This window comes from Mustela nivalis (assembly GCF_964662115.1).
Source record: "Mustela nivalis genome assembly, chromosome: 7".
Classification (NCBI taxonomy): domain Eukaryota; kingdom Metazoa; phylum Chordata; class Mammalia; order Carnivora; family Mustelidae; genus Mustela; species Mustela nivalis.
This window is the reverse complement of record NC_139026.1, coordinates 70,047,250-70,073,493: the sequence shown is the minus strand read 5'-3', so window position 1 is coordinate 70,073,493 and position 26,244 is coordinate 70,047,250. Positions and strand designations below refer to the sequence as shown.

The following is a 26,244-nucleotide window of genomic DNA, read 5'->3' as shown; positions in this document are numbered from 1 at the left end:
CTAAATATTGGGGTGCCTGGGTGGTTCAGTCAGTTAAGCATCGGCCTTTGGCTCAGGTCATGGTTCTAGGGTTCTGGGATTGAGCCCTGCATTGGGCTCCCTACTCATCAGGAAGCCTGCTTCTCCCTCTCCCTCTGTAGCTCCCCCTGCTTGTGCTCTCTCTCTCTCAAATAAATAAAACTTTTTTTAAAAATTAATTAAAGCTAACTATTGGATTAGGAGATAGGACAGTGAACCAAATAAAATAAAGTCCCTACTCTATAAGAGCTTTTTTCCTAATCAAGAAAGACACACAATAGATAATACTAGTAGAAGATAGAGCAAAGAGGATACTCCAGAGAAAAATAAAAAAGGGCAAGCTGTACAGGGAGGACGATAGCTCCTTTTTATGCTGCAGGAAGAGTGGGTAAGGTTAAGGATTACCATTCACTTAACTTGCTTGGGGAGCCTCTCTGGATAAGATGACATTTTAACAAAAACAACGAAAGAAGTGAGGAAACAGCCATGGAGGGTTCTGGGGAAAGAGCAAGTGAAAATCTGTCTCCATCAGTAGAACATAAGTCCCTGGACCTGGGAAACTAGCTTGACTTGCTCACCACCGCACACGCAGGACCTCAGCACACAGTAGGTATAAAATAATTTGTTGAAAAGCAAATATGAAACAACATGTCTAGACATGATTATGTCTGACATTTCTCCCCGTGCATGTATGATGTCCCTTTTCTCTTCCAATCTAAAATGACTACCACTCTTCCAAAGATGACAGATGGGCTTTAAAAGTTAGATGCTAGAGCAGCACTGTCCAATAGGACTTTCTGCCAATGATGGAAATCTGTATCTGTGATGTCCAACACATGTGCTTACTGGGCACTTGAAAGATGGCTCTGTGCTACCGAGGAACAGGATTTTCCATCCGATTTAATTTTACCTAATTAAAATTTAAATTTAAATGTGGCAAGCTGCTACCCCACAGGATAGAGGAGCTCTAGTGCCAGTAACATACTTCGATCACACAGAACAAGGAATACAAATCCTAAAGATCCTTGTAGACAGTACACATGCTCCTCTAAAGAGCCAAGGTAATATCATATATTTATTTTAATTTGCATCCCTTCATTTATGGGGCCAGAACTTCCAAACATTTGCTTTTACATATCTCCTTTTTATTTTCTTTAGATTTTTTTAAATTTTTTTTATTTTTAAAAAATTTTTTTACTTACCTGTCAGAGACAAAGAGAGAGTGAGCATAAGCACGGAGAGAGGCAGGCAGAGGGAGAAGCAGGCTCCTCAATGAGCAAGGAGCCCAATGTGGGACTCGATCCCAGAACCCCGGGACCACAACCTGAGCCAAGGCAGATGCTTAACCAACTGAGCCACCCAGGCATCCCTAAACATCTCCTTTTTAGAGAGTCATCAGTTCATACACTCAGTTGGCTTTCTTAGAATTCTAAACTAATATTTTTCTTAATATTAATTGTAGGAACCCTGAAAAAATACAGAAAAGCACAAAATGGAAATGAAGATTATTTATAATACAAAAATCCAGATAAAACAATGGTAAACCTCTTAGAAGCCTTTCTTCTTAATCTTTGTGCTCCACCATGTATATTTTCCATAACTGAAATTATTCTAGATAATCAGTTTTGTCTTCTCCTTTTCATACTCCTCACTCAACCATTAGCACTACCCACATTATTAAAAATCCTCGAGAAATAATCTCAATGACTCTATAACATTAATCTCATAGATATATCATAATTTATTGAACCATTTCTCTATTATTAAATTTTGAAACTATTTCTTACTGTATATTATTATAACAGCATGTTGAGCTCCTACGACCATAAATCCTTGATATCATTTCTAATTATTTCCAAGGACAGATTCTTGGAAGGTAATTATTTGATACATTAAAAAGGTATGAAGGTTTCCTTTAATGTATTACCAAAATGCTTTTCAGAAAGATAGCATGAATTTACATTCTCATCAGCAAAGTATGTGAACCAACATTTAATATTATCTCTTTACTTTTATCTTTTGCCCTTACAAATTTGATAGTTAGAAACTGGATCGTATTCTTTGTATTTTTAAAAAATTATTAACAGTTGACTTTTTTTTTCAGGGGTTTACTTTGACTTCCTGCTCGATACGTCATGAATGCTTGGGTCTTGACTATTTCATTATTAGATTGTTAGTGGTTTTCATATATATATTAAAAATATGTCCTTATATATACTCATATATATTCATATGTACATATATACATTATATATGTATATATACATATATAGTCTTAATACATTCATATATGCATACATACATATATACATATATTCATATATACATATATGCTTTTCATATATATAAAACATGTTCTTATATATATTCTTATACATTTTTATATACATTCATATGTGTATATATATATTATATATGTATATATACATATGTATTCTTTATATATTTATATATACATACATATAAAATTATTAACAGTTGACTTTTTTTTCAGGGGTTTACTTGTATTTCCTCCTCTATAAGTCATGAATGCTTGGGTCTTGACTATTTCATTATTAGATTGTTAGTGGTTTTCATACATATATAAAAAGCATGTTCTTATATATATTCTTATACATTCCTATATACATTCCTATGTACATATATACATTATATATGTATATATACATAGATGTATTCATATATACATATATATATGTGTGTGTGTATATATATATATTCTCTTTTTTTCTTTTTCAAGCATTGGGCCTTTAAAGATTTATTTTCTTTTTGAATGGGAAGTACATCAGTATTTGTTGTATGATCCTTTGTAAATATTAGTTGTTTTTGTCAGTAAAAATATTCCATATATTAAAAAAAAAAAAGAAAAGATTTATTTTCTTATTTCAGAGTGTTGGGAGCAGAGGGAGTGGAAAAGAGAAACCCAAGCAGGCTCTGCACTCAGCATGGAGTCAGACATGAGGCTCGATTTCACAACCCAGAGAGCATGACCTGAGCCAAAACCAAGTGTCTGAAGCTCAACCGACTGAGTCATCCAGGTGTCCCAAAATCTTTATGTAAAGATTATTTAAGCCTTTTTTAAAATGCTCAGCAACTTTTTTCTATTTTGATTTTTTTATTGCTATGTGTGATGTTTTATGTACTTAAATTTGAAATTTTCAAAAAACAAACCATCTATTATTCTCCTTAGCTATTCTCATTCACTGCTTTTATGCTTAAAAAGAACTTCATCCGGGGCGCCTGGGTGGCTCAGTGGGTTAAAACCACTGCCTTCAGCTTAGGTCATGATCTCAAGTCCTCGGATAGAGCCCCGCATTGGGCTCTCTACTCAGCGGGGAGCCTGCTTCCTCCTCTCTCTCTGCCTGCCTCTCTGCCTACTTGTGGTCTCTCTCTGTCAAATAAATAAATAAAATCTTTTCTTTTTTTCAATACATTTTTTTAAAGATTTTATTTATTTACTTGACAGAGAGAGACCACAAGTACGTGGAGAGGCAGGCGGAGAGAGGGGGAAGCAGGCTCCCCATGGAGCAGAGAGGCCAACGTGGGGCTTGATCCCAAGATCCTGGGATCATGACCTGAGCTGAAGGCAGAGACTTTAAACCACTGAGTCACCCAGGCACCCCAATAAATATAATCTCTTAAAAAAAAAAAAAGAAAAAAAGGGCAGAAGAACCTCATCCGAAGATAGATAAATAGCTACACATTATTTTCATCAATTTTTGTTACTCCACATTTATCTCTAAAATTTTAATCTAATTGCAATTCATGCTATTATATTATAAATTATATATAATATATATATTACCTATATAACCTAAATATACTATTTATATATATAATATATATAAATTGCAATTTATGCTATTATAATATAAATTATATATAATATAATATATATAAATATGCTATTTATATATAATATATATAAATTGCAATATATATAATTGCAATTTATGCAATTATATAATTGCATAAATATATATATTATATATATTAATAGTATATTTATATATATATATTAATAGTATATTTAGGTTAGAAACTGAGTTCAGGGATGCCTGGGTGGCTCAGTTGGTTGCCAGTCCCGCATCAGGCTCCCAGCTCCATGGGGAGTCTGCTTCTCTCTCTGACCTTCTCCTTGCTCATGCTCTCTCTGTCTCTCTCTCAAATAAATAAATAAAATATTAAAAAAAAAAAAAGAAACTGAGTTCATTTCACCCCAAATAGCCAGTGTCCTCAAGTGTTATTTTGATTTAGTTCAAATCAAGTTTTGTTGAATATCTATTCCACACCAAGAATGTTCTATGTACCTAAGATCTATTGATGAATAAAATACATAAGAATCACTACTCTAGTGGAGCTTGTATTATTACTTTAATGTTACCAGGGTAAGCCAACTGCAGCTCCGGGGGCAAATCTAGCCATAGCCACTTGCTTACATATTGTCTATGGCTCTTTTCCCTTAAGTAATTCCTATAACCATTGGGACAGAGGCCTGAAAAGCTAAATTATTAACTACCTTGCTGTTCATGGAGAAAGTGTGCTCATCCTTGAAAATAACCAATCACTTCCTTATTAATGGTAATAATTTGTTATATATTAATATCTTACATATGTAAAAATCTGTTTGTGCCTGTTTTTTCATCCCATTGATATGCCCACTTAATTCGATGCTAAGCCTACACTACGCTTGAGGCAAGTGTATGGAATTAAATTAAGCAAACAGGAGAGGCCTCTCTCGCAGACTTCATGCCCATCCCCCAGTCAGCCCATCCCCACCCACCTCCGCTCCAGCAGCCCTGGGTTTCCTAGAGTTAAGAGCCTCTCATGGTTTTTCTCCCTCTCTGGTGACTTCCCTTTCAGTTTTCCCTCCCTTTCCCTATGATCCTTTGCTCTGTTTCCAATATTCCACATATGAGTGAAAGCACATGATCATTGTCTTTCTCTGATTGACTTATTTCACTCAGCATAACACCCTCCAATTCCATCTCCGTTGATGTCAATGGTAAGTGTTCATCCTTTTACTGGGCATCTGTTTCCTTGTCTAAGGGGAAGTGATGTTACGTGTGGTTCACATTCCTCCCCTGGCCACCGTCACTGCTGGACTGGGGACAATAGCCCTGGGCTGAGTCATCATCTGAGATTTAACTTTGTTTTCAAATTCACTTCATAAGTATTTTTCACTTCAGGGGACATTTATTTATTTCACGAATACATACTATCTACCATGTGTGAGACATTGTTCAAGGTCAGGTGTGCAGCAGTGAACCAAACAGACACACTACCTGCCCTCTGATTCAGTAGGAACAAATACAAATGCATATAAAAATGTCACATGGGGATGTAAGTTCGATGAAGACAAATGAAGAAAGTGAAGGGGGAGCAGAGGGAAGAAGTTGTTACACACAGGGTGGTAAGTGAAGGCCCCTTTGAGGGCTTCTAAGCAGGAACATGAAAGAAGTCTTGAGGAGACTTGGAGAACCAGTACTACCCCAGGCAGATGCAAAGGTGCTGAGATGGGAGTTCAGGTATTTTCTCATAATGACCCAAATCCCCTGATTTTGAAACAATCATCAGTTACAAAGGTAGAGGAACGTGTTTCTGCTCCCCAGACTCCAAGTTTAGCCACACTGGAACACAGACCAAAGTGGGCAGCTGTTTAATGCTCTGAAATACAGTGGAACAACTTTTCGTGAAGCTAATACCTTTGCTGCCTGCCTAAATCTGGCATATTTACAGAACACAGGTACTGTCTGTCAAGAAATCAGAATGGAATTACATGTGGGAAACCCAGCACAGGCTTATTAAAAACAATCCTTCAGAAAGATTTTCTCACATGGGTCTTAGCAAGATAAAAGACTGGGTGCGGTGCATAAACACTGAATTTAGGAACACTGAAAAAAGTAAAAAAATAAAATTAAAAAAAAAAAAGACAAGGAAGTACGAATAGGAATATGAAAGATACTAATTAAGACTCTTTAGAGAGATTTACCTAAGAGCAAACAAAAAGAACCTGGTAGAAATGACTCCAGCACAACATGAAGGGAAAGGTGGAAGGTAGTATGAATGCAACTACATATTAATATTTCTCCTGCCTTGTAAGTAAGACTGTTCTCCAAACTTCTACTAAAATAATCATCTGCCCTGTGCTGGCTGGATCCCACCAGAAACCCCTTCCTAAATGCCATCTTTTCCAAACACTGACATAGAGAGAACCTGAAAGTGTATTGAAAACAGGAAGGGGAACAAATGTGAGAAGCTTTTAGAGTAAAGGCACCGGGTTAGACGCCAGCAGATGCCCCAGCTCTGCTTCTGGCTAGGCAAGTCACCCTATGCCAGTGAATTAATCTCTCTGGAACTCAGGGGCAAAATTATGATGTCGGTCTTAAGTTCTTTAACTTGCATGACTTTATTATTTGAAAGTAGATGACCAGTAAGAAGAATATGTTACTTATGGTAAATACCTACCGAACTGAATCATTCTATGTCGCTACAGAAGGAAGAAATAGGCAAAAGGTATAATCATAACAATTTGTCTCAATATCGAAAGCTTCTCACAATTAAAGTTATGCAATAATGAAAACGGTTATCTCAAATAAGAGTGAGAGGACTCTTGCTGGAAAGACACAGGCAGGTGCTGAAGAGTGTGAGCCATGGGACTGCTGGTCTCTTCCAACCTTAAGAGCCTATGATTCTTGCAGTCCAATTCGCCACCTACCTTTCCTTCAGATCACCTTCACCATTCCCCACTGACATAAATCAGCTGGTCCAGGATGTCATCGTTTCACGGGAACATCTGCATTTAGCCCATCTCTCTGTCAAGTCACTACTGCGCATGTCCAGTTTCAAAGACATGATTTCTGGCTCTTGCCTGTACTGCCTGGTCCTCCTTTTGGGTATCCTCAACATTGTTACTGGTATAGGTATTGAGGAATCTTGTTGAAATTGCTTCAAAGCCTACATATACCCTTGTAATAAAATACCAGTGACGTTACCATGATATGGATAAAATAGAGGATATTACCAGCTCTCTGAGTAAGGGCCACACATGTGCATATGCATTATCTCATTGAAGCCTCCTGACAACCCTATGAGGAATGTGTTATTGGATCCATTTACAAATAAGGAAACTGAGTCAGAGGGGTAAGTCCTTTGCTCAACGTAACTGAACTAGGAAGAGGCAGAATCTGGACTTGAACTCTGGTCTGGCTAATGCCTCTCAAGTACCTACTCTGAAACTACTATATTCTCCTGCAGTGGTTCCCAAAGTGTGGCCCCTGGACTGGCAGCTTCAGCATCACCTGGGAACGTGTTAAAAAGGCAAAGACTCACACCTACTGCATCAGATACTCTGGGGTAGGACTCAGCAATCTGTTTTAAGAAACACTCCAGACAATTCTGATGTTCACTGAAGTTTGAGAATTACTGATCTACACAACCAAAAAGTTGCCTAGGAAGCCACTTCTACTTTATTTAAACAATGCTTTGTATTTGAATTTGAGTATGTCGCCGGCTCCTCAATCTCTCTTCAAGGGCAGAAAGACAAAGCCCAGTTACGGAAAATCCAGGTTTCCTTTCCCTTCCCTGAAATAGGAAGGGTGATTCTTTGTCATTTTTGGTGAAGGGATAAGAGAGCTGCTGTTTTAAAATATAAATAAGAGCGAAACCAGAAGGAAAGAAAAAAATGCTTTTTACGGTATAGCTAAGAGGTTGTGGTTAGACATAATGAGTGAATAAACTAAAAAGATCTCAAAATTCCCTTCAAGCCTTTATATAATAACATTAAATGTCTACTTAATCAAAATGGTTAAAATAAAAAGCCTTCCTAGCATGCATGCTTTTTTTTAAAAAAAAGAATACATACATCATAGCTTTAGAAACACATCAGCAGCAAGGGTGTTTCCAGAGTGGCATAACCAACGGCTGTTACCACCAGCTTTCTTTGGTTTAAAAGAAAAAACTCCTTGTAGCTTTGCAGCTCATGCTGCCTAGAATGTGACCTTGGTCTTGTCAAACTTATCTGTAGTCCGTGGCACTGTGCAGCTCTGCAAATCAGTCTATAATCTCTTTAATATCTTCCCACACGTGCAATTTTAAAGCTCAGTCATTGGCATAAACGCATCCTTTACTTCAAGGTCTCTAGCGATCCTTGTAGCCCAACAGATGCAAGGGCTTTCACAAGGACATGGGGGTCAATATGAGGGATATGAAAACCGTATGTAAAATAAGATGATTTCTCCACAGGTGCTGGTTTGCCTGCCAAAGGCAACGAGTGGCTTTTCATTCTACAGAAATGAAGTAAAGTAAGGACTGCCTTACTCCACGCATGTGTGAACATGGTGGAGTTGGCTTAGCCCACACCACAGGGAAGGTAAAATAACCACATTTCACCCACAAAGCCCTTATGTCTGAGTCTGAGTCAGTGTTTTCTTATATCCCTCTTGTCTTCCTTCCTTCCAAAAAGGGTTGTAGGGAGGCAGGCAGCATCCATTCTTCTAAGACAGTGGAAATATGTACCACACTAACCCCCCTTCCCTCCAAATACATCGAAATAAGGCATGTGTAAAGCTACCAGTACTTGGGGGGCGCCTGGGTGGCTCAGTGGGTTAAGCTGCTGCCTTCGGCTCAGGTCATGATCTCAGGGTCCTGGGATCGAGTCCCGCATCGGGCTCTCTGCTCGGCGGGGAGCCTGCTTACCTCTCTTTCTCTCTCTGCCTGCCTCTCCATCTACTTGTGATTTCTCTCTGTCAAATAAATAAATAAAATCTTTAAAAAAAAAAAAAAAAAAAGCTGCCAGTACTTGGGAATGTAGAGAGTCAAAAAACTGGGACAGCCCCCATAAGTCATCACAGGTCTAAGGATTATCTATACACTATCATCCATTGTGAAACTTTTTTTTTTCCAAAAATTTTATTTATTTATTTGATACAGAGAGAGACATATCACAAGGAGGCAGAAAAGCAGGCAGAGAGGTGGGGAGGGGGGAGAAGCAGGCTTCCTGCTGAGCAGAGAGCCTGATGCGGGGCTCAATGCCAGGACCCTGAGATCATGACCTGAGCCGAAGGTAGAGGCTTAACCCACTGAGCCACCCAGGCACCCCCCATTAGTGAAACTCTTGTTTGAACATTATATCCCATCATTTCAAAGGGAAAACTAAAGATCAAAAAAGCTAAAATAATAGACCCTATATGTTATGACAGTTCAACATGCCAAAAAATGTTGAGGGGAGGCAAAGATATATCAACTAAAATTAACTGCTACCTATAAACAAGAGTCCTTCCTTCCTTTCTTCATTCATTCATTCATTTACTCAATTTCACTCAAAAACACATGCTAGACAATATCTAGAGAATGCCAACCAGCTCTACATGTCCTCTCCAATTCCCCCAAAAGGCCAAACGGGAGGAAATGGACTCAGTAAAAAGCAGGACCTATTTTGACTGACGAGTCAAACCAGATGATTCAATTTCTGGAGCTCTTTCCCAAAGAAAACTTTGAATAGGCAGCACTGAGCAATGCTAAACCTTGGGTAGTCTGGTCAAGTACCCGTCTGTCTGAAAGCTGTGGTCAAGGCCTCCCGAGATCTCTTCTATCTATGGTTTGTAATTGCATCCATGATAAGGGGCTGAATACAAATTGATCTCTGCCAATGTCTTCCCCATTCCGTGTAAAAAGGCCACTGAAATTCCACCTAGTAACATACCGATAGAGCCAGTGGTAAAAGTAGAAATGGATACCTCATTTCTATACATACTACACTGGGTATTTTGTGTATATGAACTCATTAAATCTCATTCACAATCTTGAGAAATGAATGCATGTGCAACTTTTTGAAAGTCATGGATTACATCCAAATTTGGAGGGTTTAATTCCAAATTTTCATCCAGATCCTTGATCCTGTTTAGTCAAAATATGTATCAAAAACATAACTAACCATAAAGCCGTGTTTCATGGTGAAAGTGTAACTCACCCTTGCCATGTCCACCAAGAAGTTCTCAAATAATTTCCAAATGTGGTTACTCGTGTAGATTTCTTTCATTTCCACTTCAGTGTCCACATAACAGTGATTAACAAAATTCACATAAGCAATTTTAACCTGTGCAAGTTTCAAATACAAAAGAAAGTGAGTTTTCTTCATTGTTCATTTTCAAATATCAAATGTGAAAAGTTAAATAAAATCTGGGTTAGTTACTATCATGGATTATAGCATGTTTTATGTCTACGTAAGAAAGCATTCACATATCCCTTTTCTTAACTAAAATCCCCTGCCCCCAGCGACTGGAATGCACAAGTACACCAGACTTAAACCGAGTCTATCCTAGTTGAGACACTGAGAGTCAACTGCGCTCCCTTTCCCTGTCTTCCTTCCTCTTCCTCTTCCTCCCCTCCTCGCTGTCTCTGACATTCTGTCATTCTCTCTCTTGTCTCTGACATTCTCTGTTTCTCTATCATTCTTTCTCTGTCTCTCTCTCTCTGTCATTCTTTCTCTCTCTCGCTCATTATGAAAATGGAACAAGTTAAACCCAAACTCCAAGAGGCCATCTTCTGCAAGTACATGGAGGACAATTATGCTCAGAAGAAAAGAATGAGGCAAAACCACAAAGGAAAATGGCACAAGAGATGGAAACTGACACTGTTTGAACCTCTTGAGCCATTAGAACAACTATCCTTCCAATTCCCAAATATGGGAGCCAAAAAAAGTCATTTTTTTATTTAAGCAGTTTAAGTTAGCTTTCTGTCATTTGCAATCAAGAGAGTTCTAATATAACATTTAAATGTGTTGATGAAATAGTACTTTATTGCCATTCAGAAATATTTGTTACTATTTCTGAGAAGAAACAGGCTTGTAGTTTAGAAAAAAAATCATATTGAGATGTAGCGACATTCATTCTCATATTTAACAAAATTCCTCATAAAGGCCTGAGATGAGTCTCACCAACCTAGAGTATTTCTAAGGTATGTAGGGGAGTAATTTTTGCATTTCTTCTCTTTCCCTTTTTTTTTTTTTTTTAAATGAAAATGTGATGAGGGGCATCTAAGTGGATCAGTCAGTTAAGCATTTGACTCATGATTTCAACTCAGATCATGATCTCAGGGTCATGAGATCGAGCCCCAACTCAGGCTCTGTGCTCAGTGCGGTGTCCACTTGGGTTTCTCTCTTTCTCTCTGCCCCTCTCCCCAGCTCACAGATACTCCCTCTCTCTCTCTCTCTCTCTAAAAGAATAAATAAATGAATAAATAAATAAATAATGGGATGGGTGCTATAAACCACCCCAAGTGCATATACATACAAAATCATGTAAATAATTTCAAGGATTCAGAGAATCCAAGTTAGAATATAAGGAATACAGGACTGGCTTTCATAAGGCCAAAAAGCAGATGGGGTGCCTGTGTCAAGAACTGATTGTAGGGTAGGGACACATCAGAACCACTCAGTGCATTATCATAATCACCTTGACAGCAGCTTATATTTATTCATTGTTTGCTACATGCCAAACACCTTCAGCATTTTGTATGTAATATCTTTCTTAGTTCCATCCTCCAGCAATCCTCTCAGTTACATACTATAATCGTTTCACTTTAAAACAGTGCAAATTGAGGATCACATAGGTTAAATAACCTGCTGGAATCAGTCACAAATCTAGAAGTAATGGATCCAGGATTCTGACTCATTCTTTAATTCATTTGTTCCTTCATTCAAACCACATTTATTAAGTATAGACTTGGGTTCAGGTAATACAATGGTAAACAGAACAGCCCAGTTGCTACTCTCCTCACACTTACAATCTTGGGAAAGCATGTGAAGGATGCAGACCTTTATTAACAAAATTCAAATGCCAAATTTCAAATTGTAGACTCTTCTAATTCTGCTGTGGGAGGTCAGGGAAGTGTTCCTTGCAGAAGAAATTCTTGAATCAAGATAAGAAGGGTGAAAAGGAATAAAGTAAGTGAATGTTAAGGGGCCAGAGTGGTGCGGTCAGAAAGACCAGAATGTGGGAAGAAGCACAGTCAGAATCAGGATCTCAAATACAGACAGAACCCATGAATTTAATCACTACAGTATTCCTTTCTTGGCCATCTCATTTCAAAGCAATCAGAGCATGCAGTACCCTTGATATGAAGTGTCAATAATTCCACAAAATTTCACAAAAATATCCTTTTAAGTCCATCACTACATAGGACTACTGGGAAGTTAGAGAAGTTAACTTAATCTGACACTTTTTTAAGTTACTACAAATTAAAATGTTTGGATTTCTATCATATCTGATGCATCACACATTTAAAAACTTTGCAACAATACACCACAACAGTAGAAAAGGAAGAGATTATTGCAATGTACATTCCTGGAAGCCTCATTAATCCTGTTGGCAGACAACCAATTTTTAATGAGCTTTTCCCTATTATCAGAGGCAAACAAGGACAGAGCATAAAAACTAATGTGTGAATAAAGCAAAATGTGTGTCCGTATTTCCAAGAATGCACTTATTCCATCAAGCAAGGTAAACCTACAGAGTCTAATAGATGATACTGCTGCACCAGCCCAGCCCAGCCTATCAGTGATCATGAGCTATTTATGAAGCATCTATTACATGCTCAAGAACATACCAGAGGTAACAAGTCCAATCTCTGTTTTATCACATTGCCATACTTAGAATTTAAGAGACTCCTAGAGTAGCTTCCAGTAAACCCACAGTGGCTCTACTCTGAAAAAGTTTATCGTCTTTCAGAGCTTCTTGTACAACTAAGAAAAGGAACTTTATATGCTCTTTTAACTCTTCCTAATTATATAGTGAAGTACAATTTCTTGACTAAATACATTATCTCATTGTAAACAGTATGGGGGCGTCTGGCACTTCTACACTCTTTATTAATAACAATTTCATGGCTGCTAAGCTTTTCCCAGGCTTACCTCGGGGATGCAGTCATCATGGGTCACCACCCTCACTATGTCGTCCAAGGGCAGAAGGGAATTGCACTTGATTTCAGTGTAGACGTTCTTCCCCTCTGTGCATGCTGCCAGCAGCTCCACCAGGGTGATGTGGTAGGCTAAGGGGCCACTCTCATCCCCTCGGTCTCTCTCTGAACACATCATATGGAGAAGGATGGGAAATGATGCTCTATCATTGTAAAATATCAGCACATCTTCACCCCCATTTATCAACTGAAATGATAATAAGAGAGTCTACATAGCAGTCCAAATGTTCGTCCTTGAAACTATTGCCAAAGATTTGGTCTATCTGGAAACACATGCATCTCTTTATGAACACACACACACACACACACACACACACACACACACAGAGATAATATTGCAAAAGCAGAACTACACCAAGGCAGGATGGTAAAAAGATTCTAGTCCGATGCCAAGTGATTATTTATGAATACTATCAAAAACAGTCAGGGAGATGGGGAGAGGTGGATGGGGACAGGAATTCAATGGCGTGGATGATAATTAATCATTCCCCAGTGAGTTATCCCCTGAAATTAAACCCACAAAATATTTCAAAAAAGTTGCTTCCCTCTACTTCAAAATGGAAGATGCCATTGCCAAGACATGAGAAATCTCTTAAGTCTCATTTTACTAAAGCAGAGTACATTACTCCCACCCCCTTCAACAGTGACAGAAGATAAAAAAGCATGTACTTTGAGCCAACTTGCAACTTCACAAGAATCTGGAAATTCCATGTGTCATGGGCACCAGCAGAGAATGGAGATAAAATTGGAGAAAAGAGAAATGGAGAAAAAAAAGACTTAAAGAGAGAGAGAAAGAAACAAAGAAATGAATAAGCCAGTGGTTTCAGGATATACATTTTCCTTCCTGTTTTGTTTTTACAATTTTATTGGAGAGTTCTAGCAGGTGGTAATTTTATTGCTCCAACTCCATAATATCTGTCTATTTTCAGTAACAATTTTCTAACCCCAATAGGGATATTTGGGGGATATCTTTTTTTCTCTATTTTCATTACATTGGTAACAGATTTGAATTGATAAGACATCTGGCTTGCTTTGAATGTTTTGTGGAAAGAGAATGCATATGTGTCAAAATATGTATTATATGTCAACACAATATAATATTACAAATACTTCTTTCCACATAAAAACACTTCCCCAAGAGGTGTCATAAATTTTTGCTAATTTTTATTTGCTACTTTCCCATTTTAATCCTTTCCTTGGTGATCATAATGCAAAATCAAATTAGCTCCCACACTTCTAGGCAATGAAGAACAATTACGAATGTAAATATAGATAAGGAAAAGGTAAATTTTACAAGTTTAAAATGTTCTTTAAGATGTTTAATAGCAATAATTTGCATTAAAAATTCAAGGCTTTAAACTGATTTAATTTTAAGATTTCTATGGGGTAGGAGGGACTCACATTACATCAATGTAGAAGCCCCCCTCCCTACTATAAACCGAAAGTACATAATTGTGAAAATCCCCTCATATCAATATAATCTATTACATAACTGTTTGATAGCCACGGTTGAAAGCTGCCTTAATCCATACAGGCCTTTATAGAATTATTAGGTCACAGAGCAATGATTTATCCAAATGGGCTCAATTTCTCCAAAGTACCACTTGGTTCCTAGTGAGTAAGTTACTCATTGCATAAATCTCATTCAACGTCAAACATCACAATGAAGAGAGCAAAATAAATGAGGGGCTTCAACCATCTGTGTTTCTTAAATTTTCAACTTATGTTTCCACATATAATAAATCACTGATGGCTAATTTCTATTAATTAACTCAATTCCCTTCAAACCCTTCTACAAATAGTAACAGAGAACACCAATTCTTTCTTTCAGGAATAGATCAAAAAAAAAAGGCAGTGGGAAAACAAACTTACACCATCTTTGTTACAGCTTGAAAATTTTAAAAATATAAAAATGTGTCACTTTCATTCTCAACTATAACATTTCTCAGAATTTTTTTCTTTAAAATGCACAAATTCTTGTGCTCGCTTTGGCAGCACATATACTAAAATGCACAAATTCTTTAAGGATCAAAAGGAAAAATAAACTCGGGAAATTATGCAATCAGCTTAATGGTATGTTACTTCACTAGATTTAAACAAAATATACTTGTTGCGTAAGACATCAGGACGAAATTATTTTCCCCACTTATGTTGCGGGGGCTTTTCACACTACACATTTACAGAAAACACACACTTGCACACATGACTTATGTGAAGCTGTTAAAACGCAAACCAAGCACATACCTCTGTCATTACCATATCCTGGCACTTCTTCACATATTTACCATCTGCTTTTACAATCGTTTGCAGAAACCTCAGGTACTCCACGTGGCGGCCGTGTGTCTCGATGCAATGCACAAAGTGTTGCACAACTCTCTCGCTGATCTCATTGCAGAGATGGTAATTGTTCATGAAGATGTGCCGCATGGTTTCTGCTTCCAGGAGCTAACCAGAGAGGAACATGCCCTTGTAATTCTGACAAGATCAATTTTCCATTTTACAGTACTTACACTATTTTCCCTGCTTGTGATCAGCTTTATATTTTATGCAAAGCCATAGTGAGTTTCCTGGGCAAGCCTTCTACGAGATGCAATGAGCTCATTCACCATTAAAAGCAAACTGAGCTCACAAAGGAATTTAGTTGGAAAAAAGAGTTATCATAAAGGTCGACGTGTTGGCGATGGGATTCTTGAGATTCATTATCAGTTACTCAAAGTCAGCTCTTCCCTAGTATCCACTGACATGTTTTACAGTTTTCTATATTTCTCTCACTCAGGGCTGCCATTGTTATTGGTCCTACCACATTTTTCCCTAACGTTAAACTATATACATATAAAGGAAATGGTCACTTGCAGGTAAAATTCAGGTAGTATTTCCAGTTCCATATTTCTATGAATATTTCCTTAATGGAAAAAAAAAAAGATTAACTTTTAGGGAGGAAACCCCTATAAGGAAAAAAATAAGCTGGTGAAGACTAATAAAATTCCATTCATCGATGCTGCTAAAATGAATCGGATGGACACTTAATCGGATGGACACTTTACAATCAATATTAGAAGTCACTAAAATACTTACACCGGGAGTTAAAAACAAATTCAGATGTTTATGAAGGAGAACTTGGTTCTGTGGATTTCCCCGGCAGAAATTCTGCAGGAAAGTGTGAGCCAGATTCATCACTTCGTTCATCTTTTCATCATTCTATAAGTGAAAGAGTAGTGATGAAACAAATAAACCATAATACCAAGTATTATAAAAAAGAATTTTCTTTCCCACATGGACTCTTTCCCTCTCTGCTACTGTGTTATGCTCCTCCAATGTGCCCTTTCTGTTTCTACACCTCCCCTGAGCTCCCATAATCCCCGCTCTTACCATCAACCCCCCACCATCTTCTAGATGTTTCTCACTTTCTCTTTATTTTTCCTTCAATTACATGTTCTGCTCCACTATCTCAACCCCTCTTCGTTTCAGTCTCTCTTTCTTCCCAACCTCTCTGCTTGCCCACTACATTCTCCCATCTGCCCACGGCTGCATCTTTCTCCCCACCCTTGTGTCCAGTCTTAGTGCCCATGGTTCATCTGTCCTGCCTTCCTCTCTCTCTCTCTCTGTCCCCTCATATCTCTGTTCCCTCCCTTTTCTGCTTCACCCCATCCCTCTCATCCCTCCCTTCTCTGGGACTTGCCCTTTCCCCAGTACTTCTATGTATCTGAATCTTCCTGTTCCTTGTTTTTTCCTCTTTCCCTACCTTCTAGATCCTCCTTCTCAAACTCTTCCCTTCCTGCTGCTTTTCCCAGAATCCATCATCCCTCATACTCTTGTCTTGTCCCTAGTCTCTTTCTTCTCTCCATTCACTTTTCCTCTATTCCCACCCTTCTGTAAATTTCTCTCCCTCTCTCTATCTATATATGCATATATATATTTATATATGTATTTCTGACCTCATCTCAAGCTTCCCCTCCTCCCACCTTCACCCTTTGCTATTCTTATTTTTTATTATGTTCAATTAGCCAACATATACTACATCATTAGTTTTTGATGTAGTGTCCAACAATTCATTAGTTGTGTATAACACCTGGTGCTCCTCACAACACTTGCCGTCCTTAATACCCATCCTTTTGCTCTTTATCTCATCTATTTCCACCTCTTTGTTTTACCTTTCCTCTTTGCTTTCTGATCTCCTCTATTCCTCGAACTTTTGGGGCCCCCCTCTTTCTGAACACATGTATTCATAAGTTGCTTTCCTTATTCACGGTCATTTTCCAAAATTCCGTAACACTATCTTTCACTTATAGGAATCTCAACAAGAAATTCCAAGTCTCAAAATTCAAAAAGAATGCAAACTTCTCTCCTTAATAGTAGCCTTTCAACAGTATTACTGAAACCATCTAAATTTTTTCTGGGTAGTTGATTATCCAATTTGTCATGTAGTCAGTATCAGAGATACAAAATAGACTCATGTTTTGAGTGGTAGTTTTAATAAATAACTTAATGTTTTCTGTTTTTTTCTAAGAGTCTATAGTTTATGCCATCTATAGCTAAACGAACAGCCCAAGATCATTAATAGACTCATTTTCTCATATATAAAATAGGGATGATTTAATTAGATGAGTAAATGGGACCAAAAATTTCATTCCTGACCTAAAAATAGGAAATTTTAATTCAAAATCTACTAACACTTTCCTTTATTTGTGTAATGCAGGGATGGTTCAAAGACATCAAAGAGACTTCAGCCACAGGAATACCCAATTCCCACTGAAAAACTGGCCAAGACAGAACATAGCACAGTGCCATTGTATTCGACATTTCTTTGAAACTCTCCTCTTTTTTTTAGATTTTATTTACTTATTTGACAGAGAGAGAGATCACAAGTAGGCAGAGAGGCAGGCAGAGAGTGAGGAGGAAGCAGGCTCCCCGCTGAGCAGAGAGCCCGATGCGGGACTCAATCCCAAGACCCCAAGATCATGACCCAAGCCGAAAGCAGAGACTTAACCCACTAAGCCACACAGGTGCCCTCTCCTCTTATTCTTTGTTTGTTTGTTTCTGTACCACCCAGTTATTAAAACTGAGCAAATCTATAAACATAATGTAGTAGTAAAATACTGAGCACCAAGGTTTATTATTAGAAGAAGGGACTCGATCACGTGTCCAATGCCCATTTACAATATCAAAGATGAAATAATGTGGATAATAAATGCTGAGGATTTAATACCTTTTGTTATCTTTCAATAATTCTTTTATTGTATTCTGTGCCATAGAATGAATTATGCCACCTAAGGAAGGGTAGAACTGAGTTTGCGTGTTAAAAAATAAGCTGAATTGGAGAGCAACCCCATTGGAGTAGTGTAAGTCCAGGTGGGGAGAACATCTGCACCAGGAGAGGCCTGGCAGGGCAGGTAGCACCTGGGAGATAAGGAGGGCACCCACCCTGGGGCTGTCAGAGCCTGAGTGAAGGGCAGAGGGTGTCCCTATGGAGAAGGGCCCACTGCAGTGGTGGAAGATTAGGAAGATGAACTATTTACAGTATTAACAAATGAGTAACTATTTCAACACACACATATGGTCCCTGGCTTTGTCTATTTAGGGGGCCTAGAAGGATAAAACCCCAAAAGCAATATATACACTTAGCTCTCAGAACTTTGCTTCTACACATCATTCTCCCCCAAAACGGAACTGGAACCACTTAAAGAAATGGCTGGTTCCAGAGTTGGAACCAATAAAGAAAAAAAGAAAGAAATTTAAGGTGATCCTGGAACATCCTCATGTGTGAAAAACAAGGAACTACTTAAGAATGATGCACATGTTAGAGGACAGAAAAGCTAGCTCAAAGGGGAGCATCTGAGAATCAAAGCACTAATCAGAGATGCCTAGCATAACCTAGGGAATAAAAAGAGCACCCATAATTTACACAGATTAAAATAAATAAGTGAATAAATAGATTGAAAGTTTGATGACGAAGGGGATATTTACTCAGTTTCAAAGAAGCCCTCCACAAAATACTCATTAATTACCAAGGGAAAATGAGTCCTTCACCGTGGAGAATCCTGGCAGACACCACCTTAACCAAGTGATCAAAGTAAACACCATCAGGAATGAAACCAAAATCAAAATCGGGTGCCTCCTATTAGGGGGGAGTGGTGGGAAGAACTGATCCTCACTTCTGTTATGTTCTTGCCAAAGATGCATAAATGAGTCTAATCATAAGGCAACATTCACTGGCCCAAATGAAGCAACACTTTGTTTTCCAAAGTGTCAATTTCCTTAGAGTTCCAGCAAGAGGAGAGGAACAGACATGACAACGAAACAGCAGCTGTTTCTGAAGTGAACCATTTTGTCAAAAAGGACACAGTTGAGATGATGAGAGAAATGTGACCAGCGCCTGAAGATGAAGCGGCTGTCAAGTGTCATGCTCTTTCCTGTTCTGGAAGCTTGACACGTGGCTGTGCAGAAAGAAGGGCGTCCTTTTTGTGGGAATCACACACTAAAGGGCTCAGGGCTGATCAGCTTGGTGACTCACTTCCACGTAGTTCAGGGAAAAAATTCTTGTACTTTGGCTATGCATCTGAGATCATATCAAAATGGGTTTTTTTTTCAAAAGAAGTAACTAACCTTTTCATAGGGTATCTTCAGAAGATCCAACACCACCGAATGAGCTCCCATATTTTTCAGTAATCGTTGATGCTGATTCCGACACTTTTTATTCTGGACACAGAGTTTACTTAGTCTAATCAAAATCTTTAAAAAGAAGAAAATCATTAAATATAAGGTCTATAACATTAAATGTAATACGCAAACAAAAGTCACTTGCCACACAAATACAACCCCATATGAAAATATTTGACATGGACTGACCTCCTTCACAATCCAGTAGTTATTGCTCTTATTGCTGTCAATCTGAGGTTTCCGTGTTCCATCCTGCACTGGACTTAAAATGCTTGAGTCCTAAAGTAAACACAAGTATATATTTTTATCCCATGCATAGCTTTATAAAAAATTTATTTTGTAGTAAATAATAAATGTTTGATAATTACTTTGTAATTTGTGATTCGACTTAAATGTTTCCTTCCTTTTTTTTAAGATTTTATTTATCTATTTGACAGATAGAGATCACAAGTAGGCAGAGAGAGTGGGGGGAAGCAGACTCCCTTCTGAGCAGAGAGTCCAATTTGAGGCTCGATTCCAGAACCCTGAGATCATGACCTAAGCCAGAGGCAGAGGCTCAACCTACTGAGCCACCCAGGTGCCCCTAAATGTTTCCTTTGTACTTTTTTATCCCATAAAAAGTTACTTGGCTTGAGGGAGTCAGGCAAATTACCATTTCCCAATAACAACCAAATTACAAGATAGATGGTACTACTAATAATTAATGAGTTAAGTAAAAAAGGAAAAGTTATTACACATAATATTAGCAGTGTATTTCCCTATGCTAAATATACCACATATATCATCGCTTTATAGAGATGACAGGAGAAGGAACAGTAAAAGTCCAGGGGATAAAATAAGTAATTTGGGGGCACCTGGGTGGCTCAGTGGGTTTAGCCTCTGCCTTGGGCTCAGTTATGATCTCAGGGTCCCCTGGGATCGAGCCCTGTAATGGGCTCTCTGCTCAGTGGGCAACCTGCCTCCTCCTCCTCTCTCTCTCTCTGCCTGCCTCTCTGCCTACTTACAATCTCTGTCAAATAAATAAATAAAATCTTAAAAAAAAAAAGAAGAAAAAATAAGAATTTTATCATCAGGGTTAAACTATAGGGGGAAAAAAGGTGAAGAAGCATATCATAACAGCTGAAAGAAACATTTCAGGGATGGATTGTAAGAACAGTTTAACCCAAGAATTCTCCACCAGGTTACCATGACATCCTTAAGAGTCATGACTTGGGACCAGCAAAGCATGTACAGAACCATGAAAATGAAGAAAGGAAAATGAAATTTAAATTAAAATTTTAAATTACTAAATTGATAAAGCTTATTAAGAGGTCCTGAAATGCCAACAATATTTCACTGTAACAACCATTATCTGTAGCAGTACAATAAAAAAAAAATATAGAGAGTGACATATTTTAAATATCAACTCTTATAATTACTAAATAAAAATAAAACATGTTGGAAATAATTTAATGCATGAGCATTTATTAAGACTTAATACATGCCTGGTACTACATAAAGGTGAGTGGATCTAAAAGAAATAGGATAGGGGCGCCTGGGTGGCTTGGTGGGTTAAAGCCTCTGCCTTAGGCTCGGCTCATGGTCCCAGGATCCTGGGATCGAGCCCCACATCAGGCTCTCTGCTCAGCGGGGAGCCTGTTTCCTCCTCTCTCTCTGTTTGCCTCTCTGCCTACTTATGATCTGTCTGTCAAATAAATAAATAAATAAAATATATTTAAAAAAACAAACAAAAAAAGAAACAAATAGGATATGTGGTCATTTCCACAAGAAAATTACAGTCTAAGAAAATAAAGATTTGAACTGAGCAGAATTACTATTCAGAGAGAGAAAGGGAGAATAGCTCTAGCTTTAGAAGCTTTATGAAGAGGTCAAGGAGAAGCCAATGTCTTGAAAGATGAAAACCATTTATTTATTTAAGTATGAGAGGCAGGAGGAGGGATGGGGGCACTTGTTAGGTAAAGAAGTCACTTTAGCCAAAGGTCCTGCAGAAAGAGCACATATAACCGTGTATAGAAAGTGGTAAGAAGAGTCAGAGCATGTTGCAAGAGAGAGCACGAAGCAGAGTGGGACCTGATTGCTTTCCTGATTTAAAACATGTACAAAATAGCACGGGGATGAATGTTAAGTCCAACTTGATTCAAAAACACACTGAACTTCTGACTATATTGATGGTATTGGGTTCTCACAGTTAAAGGGGACCCCAATCTAAGCTCAGGAAAAAGTAACAAAAACATGCAAATCCAATCAATGTAATTTCAGTTGTCCCAAGCTGTTTCTTTGACAAATCACAAAGTTAAATCAAACCAAGAAAAAGAAAAAAACTGCCCATGCTAGTCAAAGAATTCTGAGTAGAGAATTCAAGGACTCCCCCAAGTAGGAGAGTGGGCTGCCCAGTACTGACCCATCACTACTCCTTAGCAAGCTTTGTATTTGTCTTTGCTTCTGTTCCAGGCCAATACTGGACCAAAGATAGAAGCGTCCAATCCCAATGCAATCTTAGCAAATAGCCTCCCCTACCAATTTACAGAGCATATGAACATGTCCTCTTTTCCACCTGCAAATTCAAGTGTAAACTACATATCTACATCCATCACTCCTGCTGTGTTTCAGAGGGAAAAAAAACAAAAAACAAAAAACTTTTGATTAATAGATTTTCCAAATTCCACCTCCTCTGCCTCCTCTCCCTGCTTCATCTCTATTTCCTATGCATGAGTAGTTTCTGCTGTCTACTGATTCTTTCTCCTCTTTAAAAATATGGCCAAGTTGACATTAACCAAGCATTTTTCAGTGATATTGCCCATCCTTGGAAGGAGTCATGCATCTAAGCTTATGTCCCCACTAGATTTCTCAAAAGAATACTCTGTACCACAGTGTATTAAAACTGATTTATGTGCCAAAGACTCATAATCACCAAAACTTCCCTTAGCATCTGATTCTGTAGTCCGCTTTCATTTTCCTTAAGCCCCACCCTCTGTTCTATCGTGCCATTGATAGTCTTCAAAATTACTCTATCTTTCTGACCACCTTGTCTCTTTCACTCAACAGAAATGGAACTGTGAAAAGTAAAGACCATGAATGCTGAAAACATTCCTAATGTTACTATGGGAGTCCAGGGTTGTGTCATTTATCCATCCTAGCAAATGCTCGGAGGGAAATGAAAACCGTCCCACCTCCCCGGCAGGTAAATAAAAGAGAAAAGAGAATGCAGAGAGACTGCCTGTGAGACAACAAACACTAAATGAATCCTAGAAAGTTGTAGAAGAAAGTGTAAACTACATATCTAAGAGAAGCCAGTGCAGTACAGGAAGGAGCCCAAGTGCTGATACGAATGGAAACTACTTAGATGGAAAAAGACAGCGGGTTGGAGAATGAGACAAACAGGGTTTCTATGTGATGACAAAAATTATTGATGAGAAGTAGAAATTGCAAAAGCTAGAAATATAATGAAATTTCCTTTTTCTGATCACAAAGGTGGCTGTTGAAATTTTAAAAGGCCATGTTCTTTTTTTTTTTTTCTGGAAGAAAAGAAATATTAAAGAAAACCAAGTTTGTACTACAAACCAGGATTAAGATATGACCAAGTCTAAAGATTGATAAAGCTCCTACAATGGAAAGGAGATGTTTCTTGATATATGTCACCTTTAAAAAAAAATCAGTTGAGGGCGCCTGGGTGGCTCAGTGGGTTAAGCCGCTGCCTTCGGCTCAGGTCATGATCTCAGGGTCCTGGGATCGAGTCCCGCATCGGGCTCTCTGCTCAGCAGGGAGCCTGCTTCCCTCTCTCTCTCTCTGCCTGCCTCTCCATCTACTTGTGATTTCTCTCTGTCAAATAAATAAATAAAATCTTTAAAAAAAAAAATCAGTTGAAAACACAGGCAAAGCTTTGGCAGATATATTTAAGTCCATTTTTCAAACAACGACCTGAAGAAAAAGCAACTGTCTTGCTTTAAGAAAAGTCATCTTGGGCAAAATGTACTACATTACAAAAAGCTAGGCTCTCTAGGTCAGCCCAGGGGAAGATACAGACAATGCTAAATTCCATAAGTATGGGAATTATGAAGAATAATTATTTTAATTTAATATTGCCAGCAGTCAACAAAAGGAGGCAGCACTGGAGAATTCAATAAGCCGCCCCATTCAATTTCAGAAAATAATTTAATGTAATTAAGCGGAACAAAAATATTAACCCACAGAACATCTGGATGATTCCAAAGCAGATCAGGGGAATTTAAGAAAAATGTAAACTATGCAATTACAGTTAGGTTTCATTTTCTTATTTTGATGCCAAAATGCTCTAAGTAAAGGTATTCCAAAAGCTTTCCTCCAGAAAGGGCAGAAATTGACTATATTTTTTATATTCTATGTAACTTTGATCTTAGGTCAGTGGCAAAATCTACAAAGCCCTGACTTCATTTTAATGTCAAAATATTAGTAAGGAACAAAATGCAGAAGTACAACTTATGCAGAATTCCAGAGCTGAGTAGACTCAGAAAAAAATGCATAACACTCGGGTGCCTGGGTGGCTCAGTGGGTTAAGGCCTCAACCTTGGGCTCAGGTCATGATCCCAGGGTTCTGGGATCGAGCCCCACATCAGGCTCTCTGCTCAGTGAGGAGCCTGCTTCCCCCCGACCCGCCTGCCTCTCTGCCTACTTGTGATCTCTGTCTGTCAGATAAACAAATAAATAAATAAATCTATTTTTAAAAATGCATAACACTAAAAAAAAAAAATGCATAACACTGAGAATGGTGCCATGCATGCAGTAGGATACAACTGAATTATCCTTTTGACAACTGTGATGAAGAATAAATATGGCACTCCAAAAGTATTTACACTTTATTATAATTATTTCCTGTCATCTGGAAGAATTTGAACTTATTTCTTCTAATGGAATATGGGAAACCACTTAGTTCAATGATTTCATAGAGGCAGCTAGATTTTTAATTGCATAGCATCTACTGTTACATAAACCAGTAGGTTCAGAAACCATATAGCAAGAATGGTCTAGAAGGGTCTAGATATTTCTAGAAGAGTCTAGAAATTGGATGGGTAGCAGAGTTCTAGGCAGAGATTCAAAGAATGAATACCTAAACAAATACTGGTTCGAAATACAGCTACCGCAAATTTACTTTGAGTCAGTCAAGCAAACATTTATAGCAATAGCAAAAATCATACAGGGAAGTGATATTGTATGAGCTATATGGCGAACTAAATATTGGCACCAATTAATGGGAATCTGAATTAATTTCAACCAGGGCCATCATGCTTATTAAAAAAAGAAGAAGAAGAAGAAAGGACTTTCTAAATCCCAGGATGTAGAACTGCCTGCATCCACAGCTGCATGATTAAAATAGCTCAGTGCATGTCTTCTCTTTGTCCCCACCCCAGTGAAGTTAAAAGATGTCCTTCCTCAGCAATGTTGTCAAGGCAGCAAGTCTGCCAGGCATTCTGCTCTCCATCTCTGTCCCTTGCTTTTTCTTCCTATAACCATTATTTAACTCATTTAGTGGCATCACTTACTAACTACCATTCTCCCAACTTCGGATGTCAAATCCCTTCCTTTCTCCTTCCCACCTTCTTCCAAAACATGAAAGAAAATCCAATCATCAGTCTTTTATATTTGATTACCTAATCAGATTATAATTTAGTTGCAACTCTTCATAACAAATGTCACCTCCTTCAGACAACTGAATGATAACCTCACTGTGGAATGATAGATGTTTTTTCTCTCTCCCATCTAAGACTAACATCACATCCCAGTCATGTAGGAAGATACCTAGAGGGTCGAAGACCCCTAAAATCACCCTAAGTCTACTTACCTGACCTTGCACGTAAAGGTAGTTTGGACAACTATGGGGTCATGGCTGACAGTTTCTGCTTCCTAGATGGCATCTAAGGCTGCTTGAAGACTTGGCCCAAGATCCACACTGTGCAGAAGAGGTGGTGTCCACCATTACCAGCGATTAACTTCCCTCACACTTCCCTCAGTTCAAGCCCAAATAGTTTCCCTTCTAGAGAGTAAAAACATATTCTTAACCTGACCCTAAACCTATTTTCCTTTCCCTTTGTCCCAAGACAAATACAATATTGGTATTTTCTGACTCGCTTGACATCATTTTAATTAGTATTTGATGATGTTTAATCGGATGTCCTAGAAAACATCCAAATCTCCTCAGCCATCTATAAATAAGGTACCAAAAAAGGGTATGTGTCACTAGATTGTATTAGAGGGATATTAGGAAAACAGGAATATATTGATGTTGGGTATGTTCAATGTAAACTCATCGTTGTTTTCATAAAAATGCAACGGGAACCCATTATAGTACAGCAATGTCTAATACTTTTTATAATACTTTATTTATATAACATATAATACTTCTTATGTAATCCTTACCACTATTATATAAAACTTAGAAAGGATAGGCAAGCCTCTAGTCAGCAGGGTGACACAGAATAACAAAGCATCGTACAGGAAATGAAAACAGCAATATAATAGAGCCCTTAGAGACTATGTCCGCTACCCAACATGTTAGGTGAAAGAAGCTTCCCCACTCACAATCATATCACAACACTCTCTGAGACAGCTGTGAGAAGGGGG

At 38.1% G+C, this 26,244-nt stretch overlaps 1 protein-coding gene across 2 annotated transcripts in view; it reads right to left on the bottom strand.

The window, feature by feature from the left end:
* The window catches only part of ITPR2 (inositol 1,4,5-trisphosphate receptor type 2), a 494,143-nt gene that overhangs the window by 257,535 nt on the left and 210,364 nt on the right, over positions 1-26,244 (bottom strand). For both annotated transcript variants that reach the window (XM_082738458.1, XM_082738459.1), the window contains 6 exons: positions 19,840-19,929; positions 19,597-19,722; positions 16,069-16,191; positions 15,238-15,438; positions 12,929-13,180; positions 9,989-10,114 (listed from right to left, as the gene is read on the bottom strand). In XM_082738458.1, coding sequence (XP_082594584.1) covers positions 9,989-10,114; positions 12,929-13,180; positions 15,238-15,438; positions 16,069-16,191; positions 19,597-19,722; positions 19,840-19,929 — 918 coding nt within the window. The remainder of the gene's footprint in view (positions 1-9,988; positions 10,115-12,928; positions 13,181-15,237; positions 15,439-16,068; positions 16,192-19,596; positions 19,723-19,839; positions 19,930-26,244) is intronic.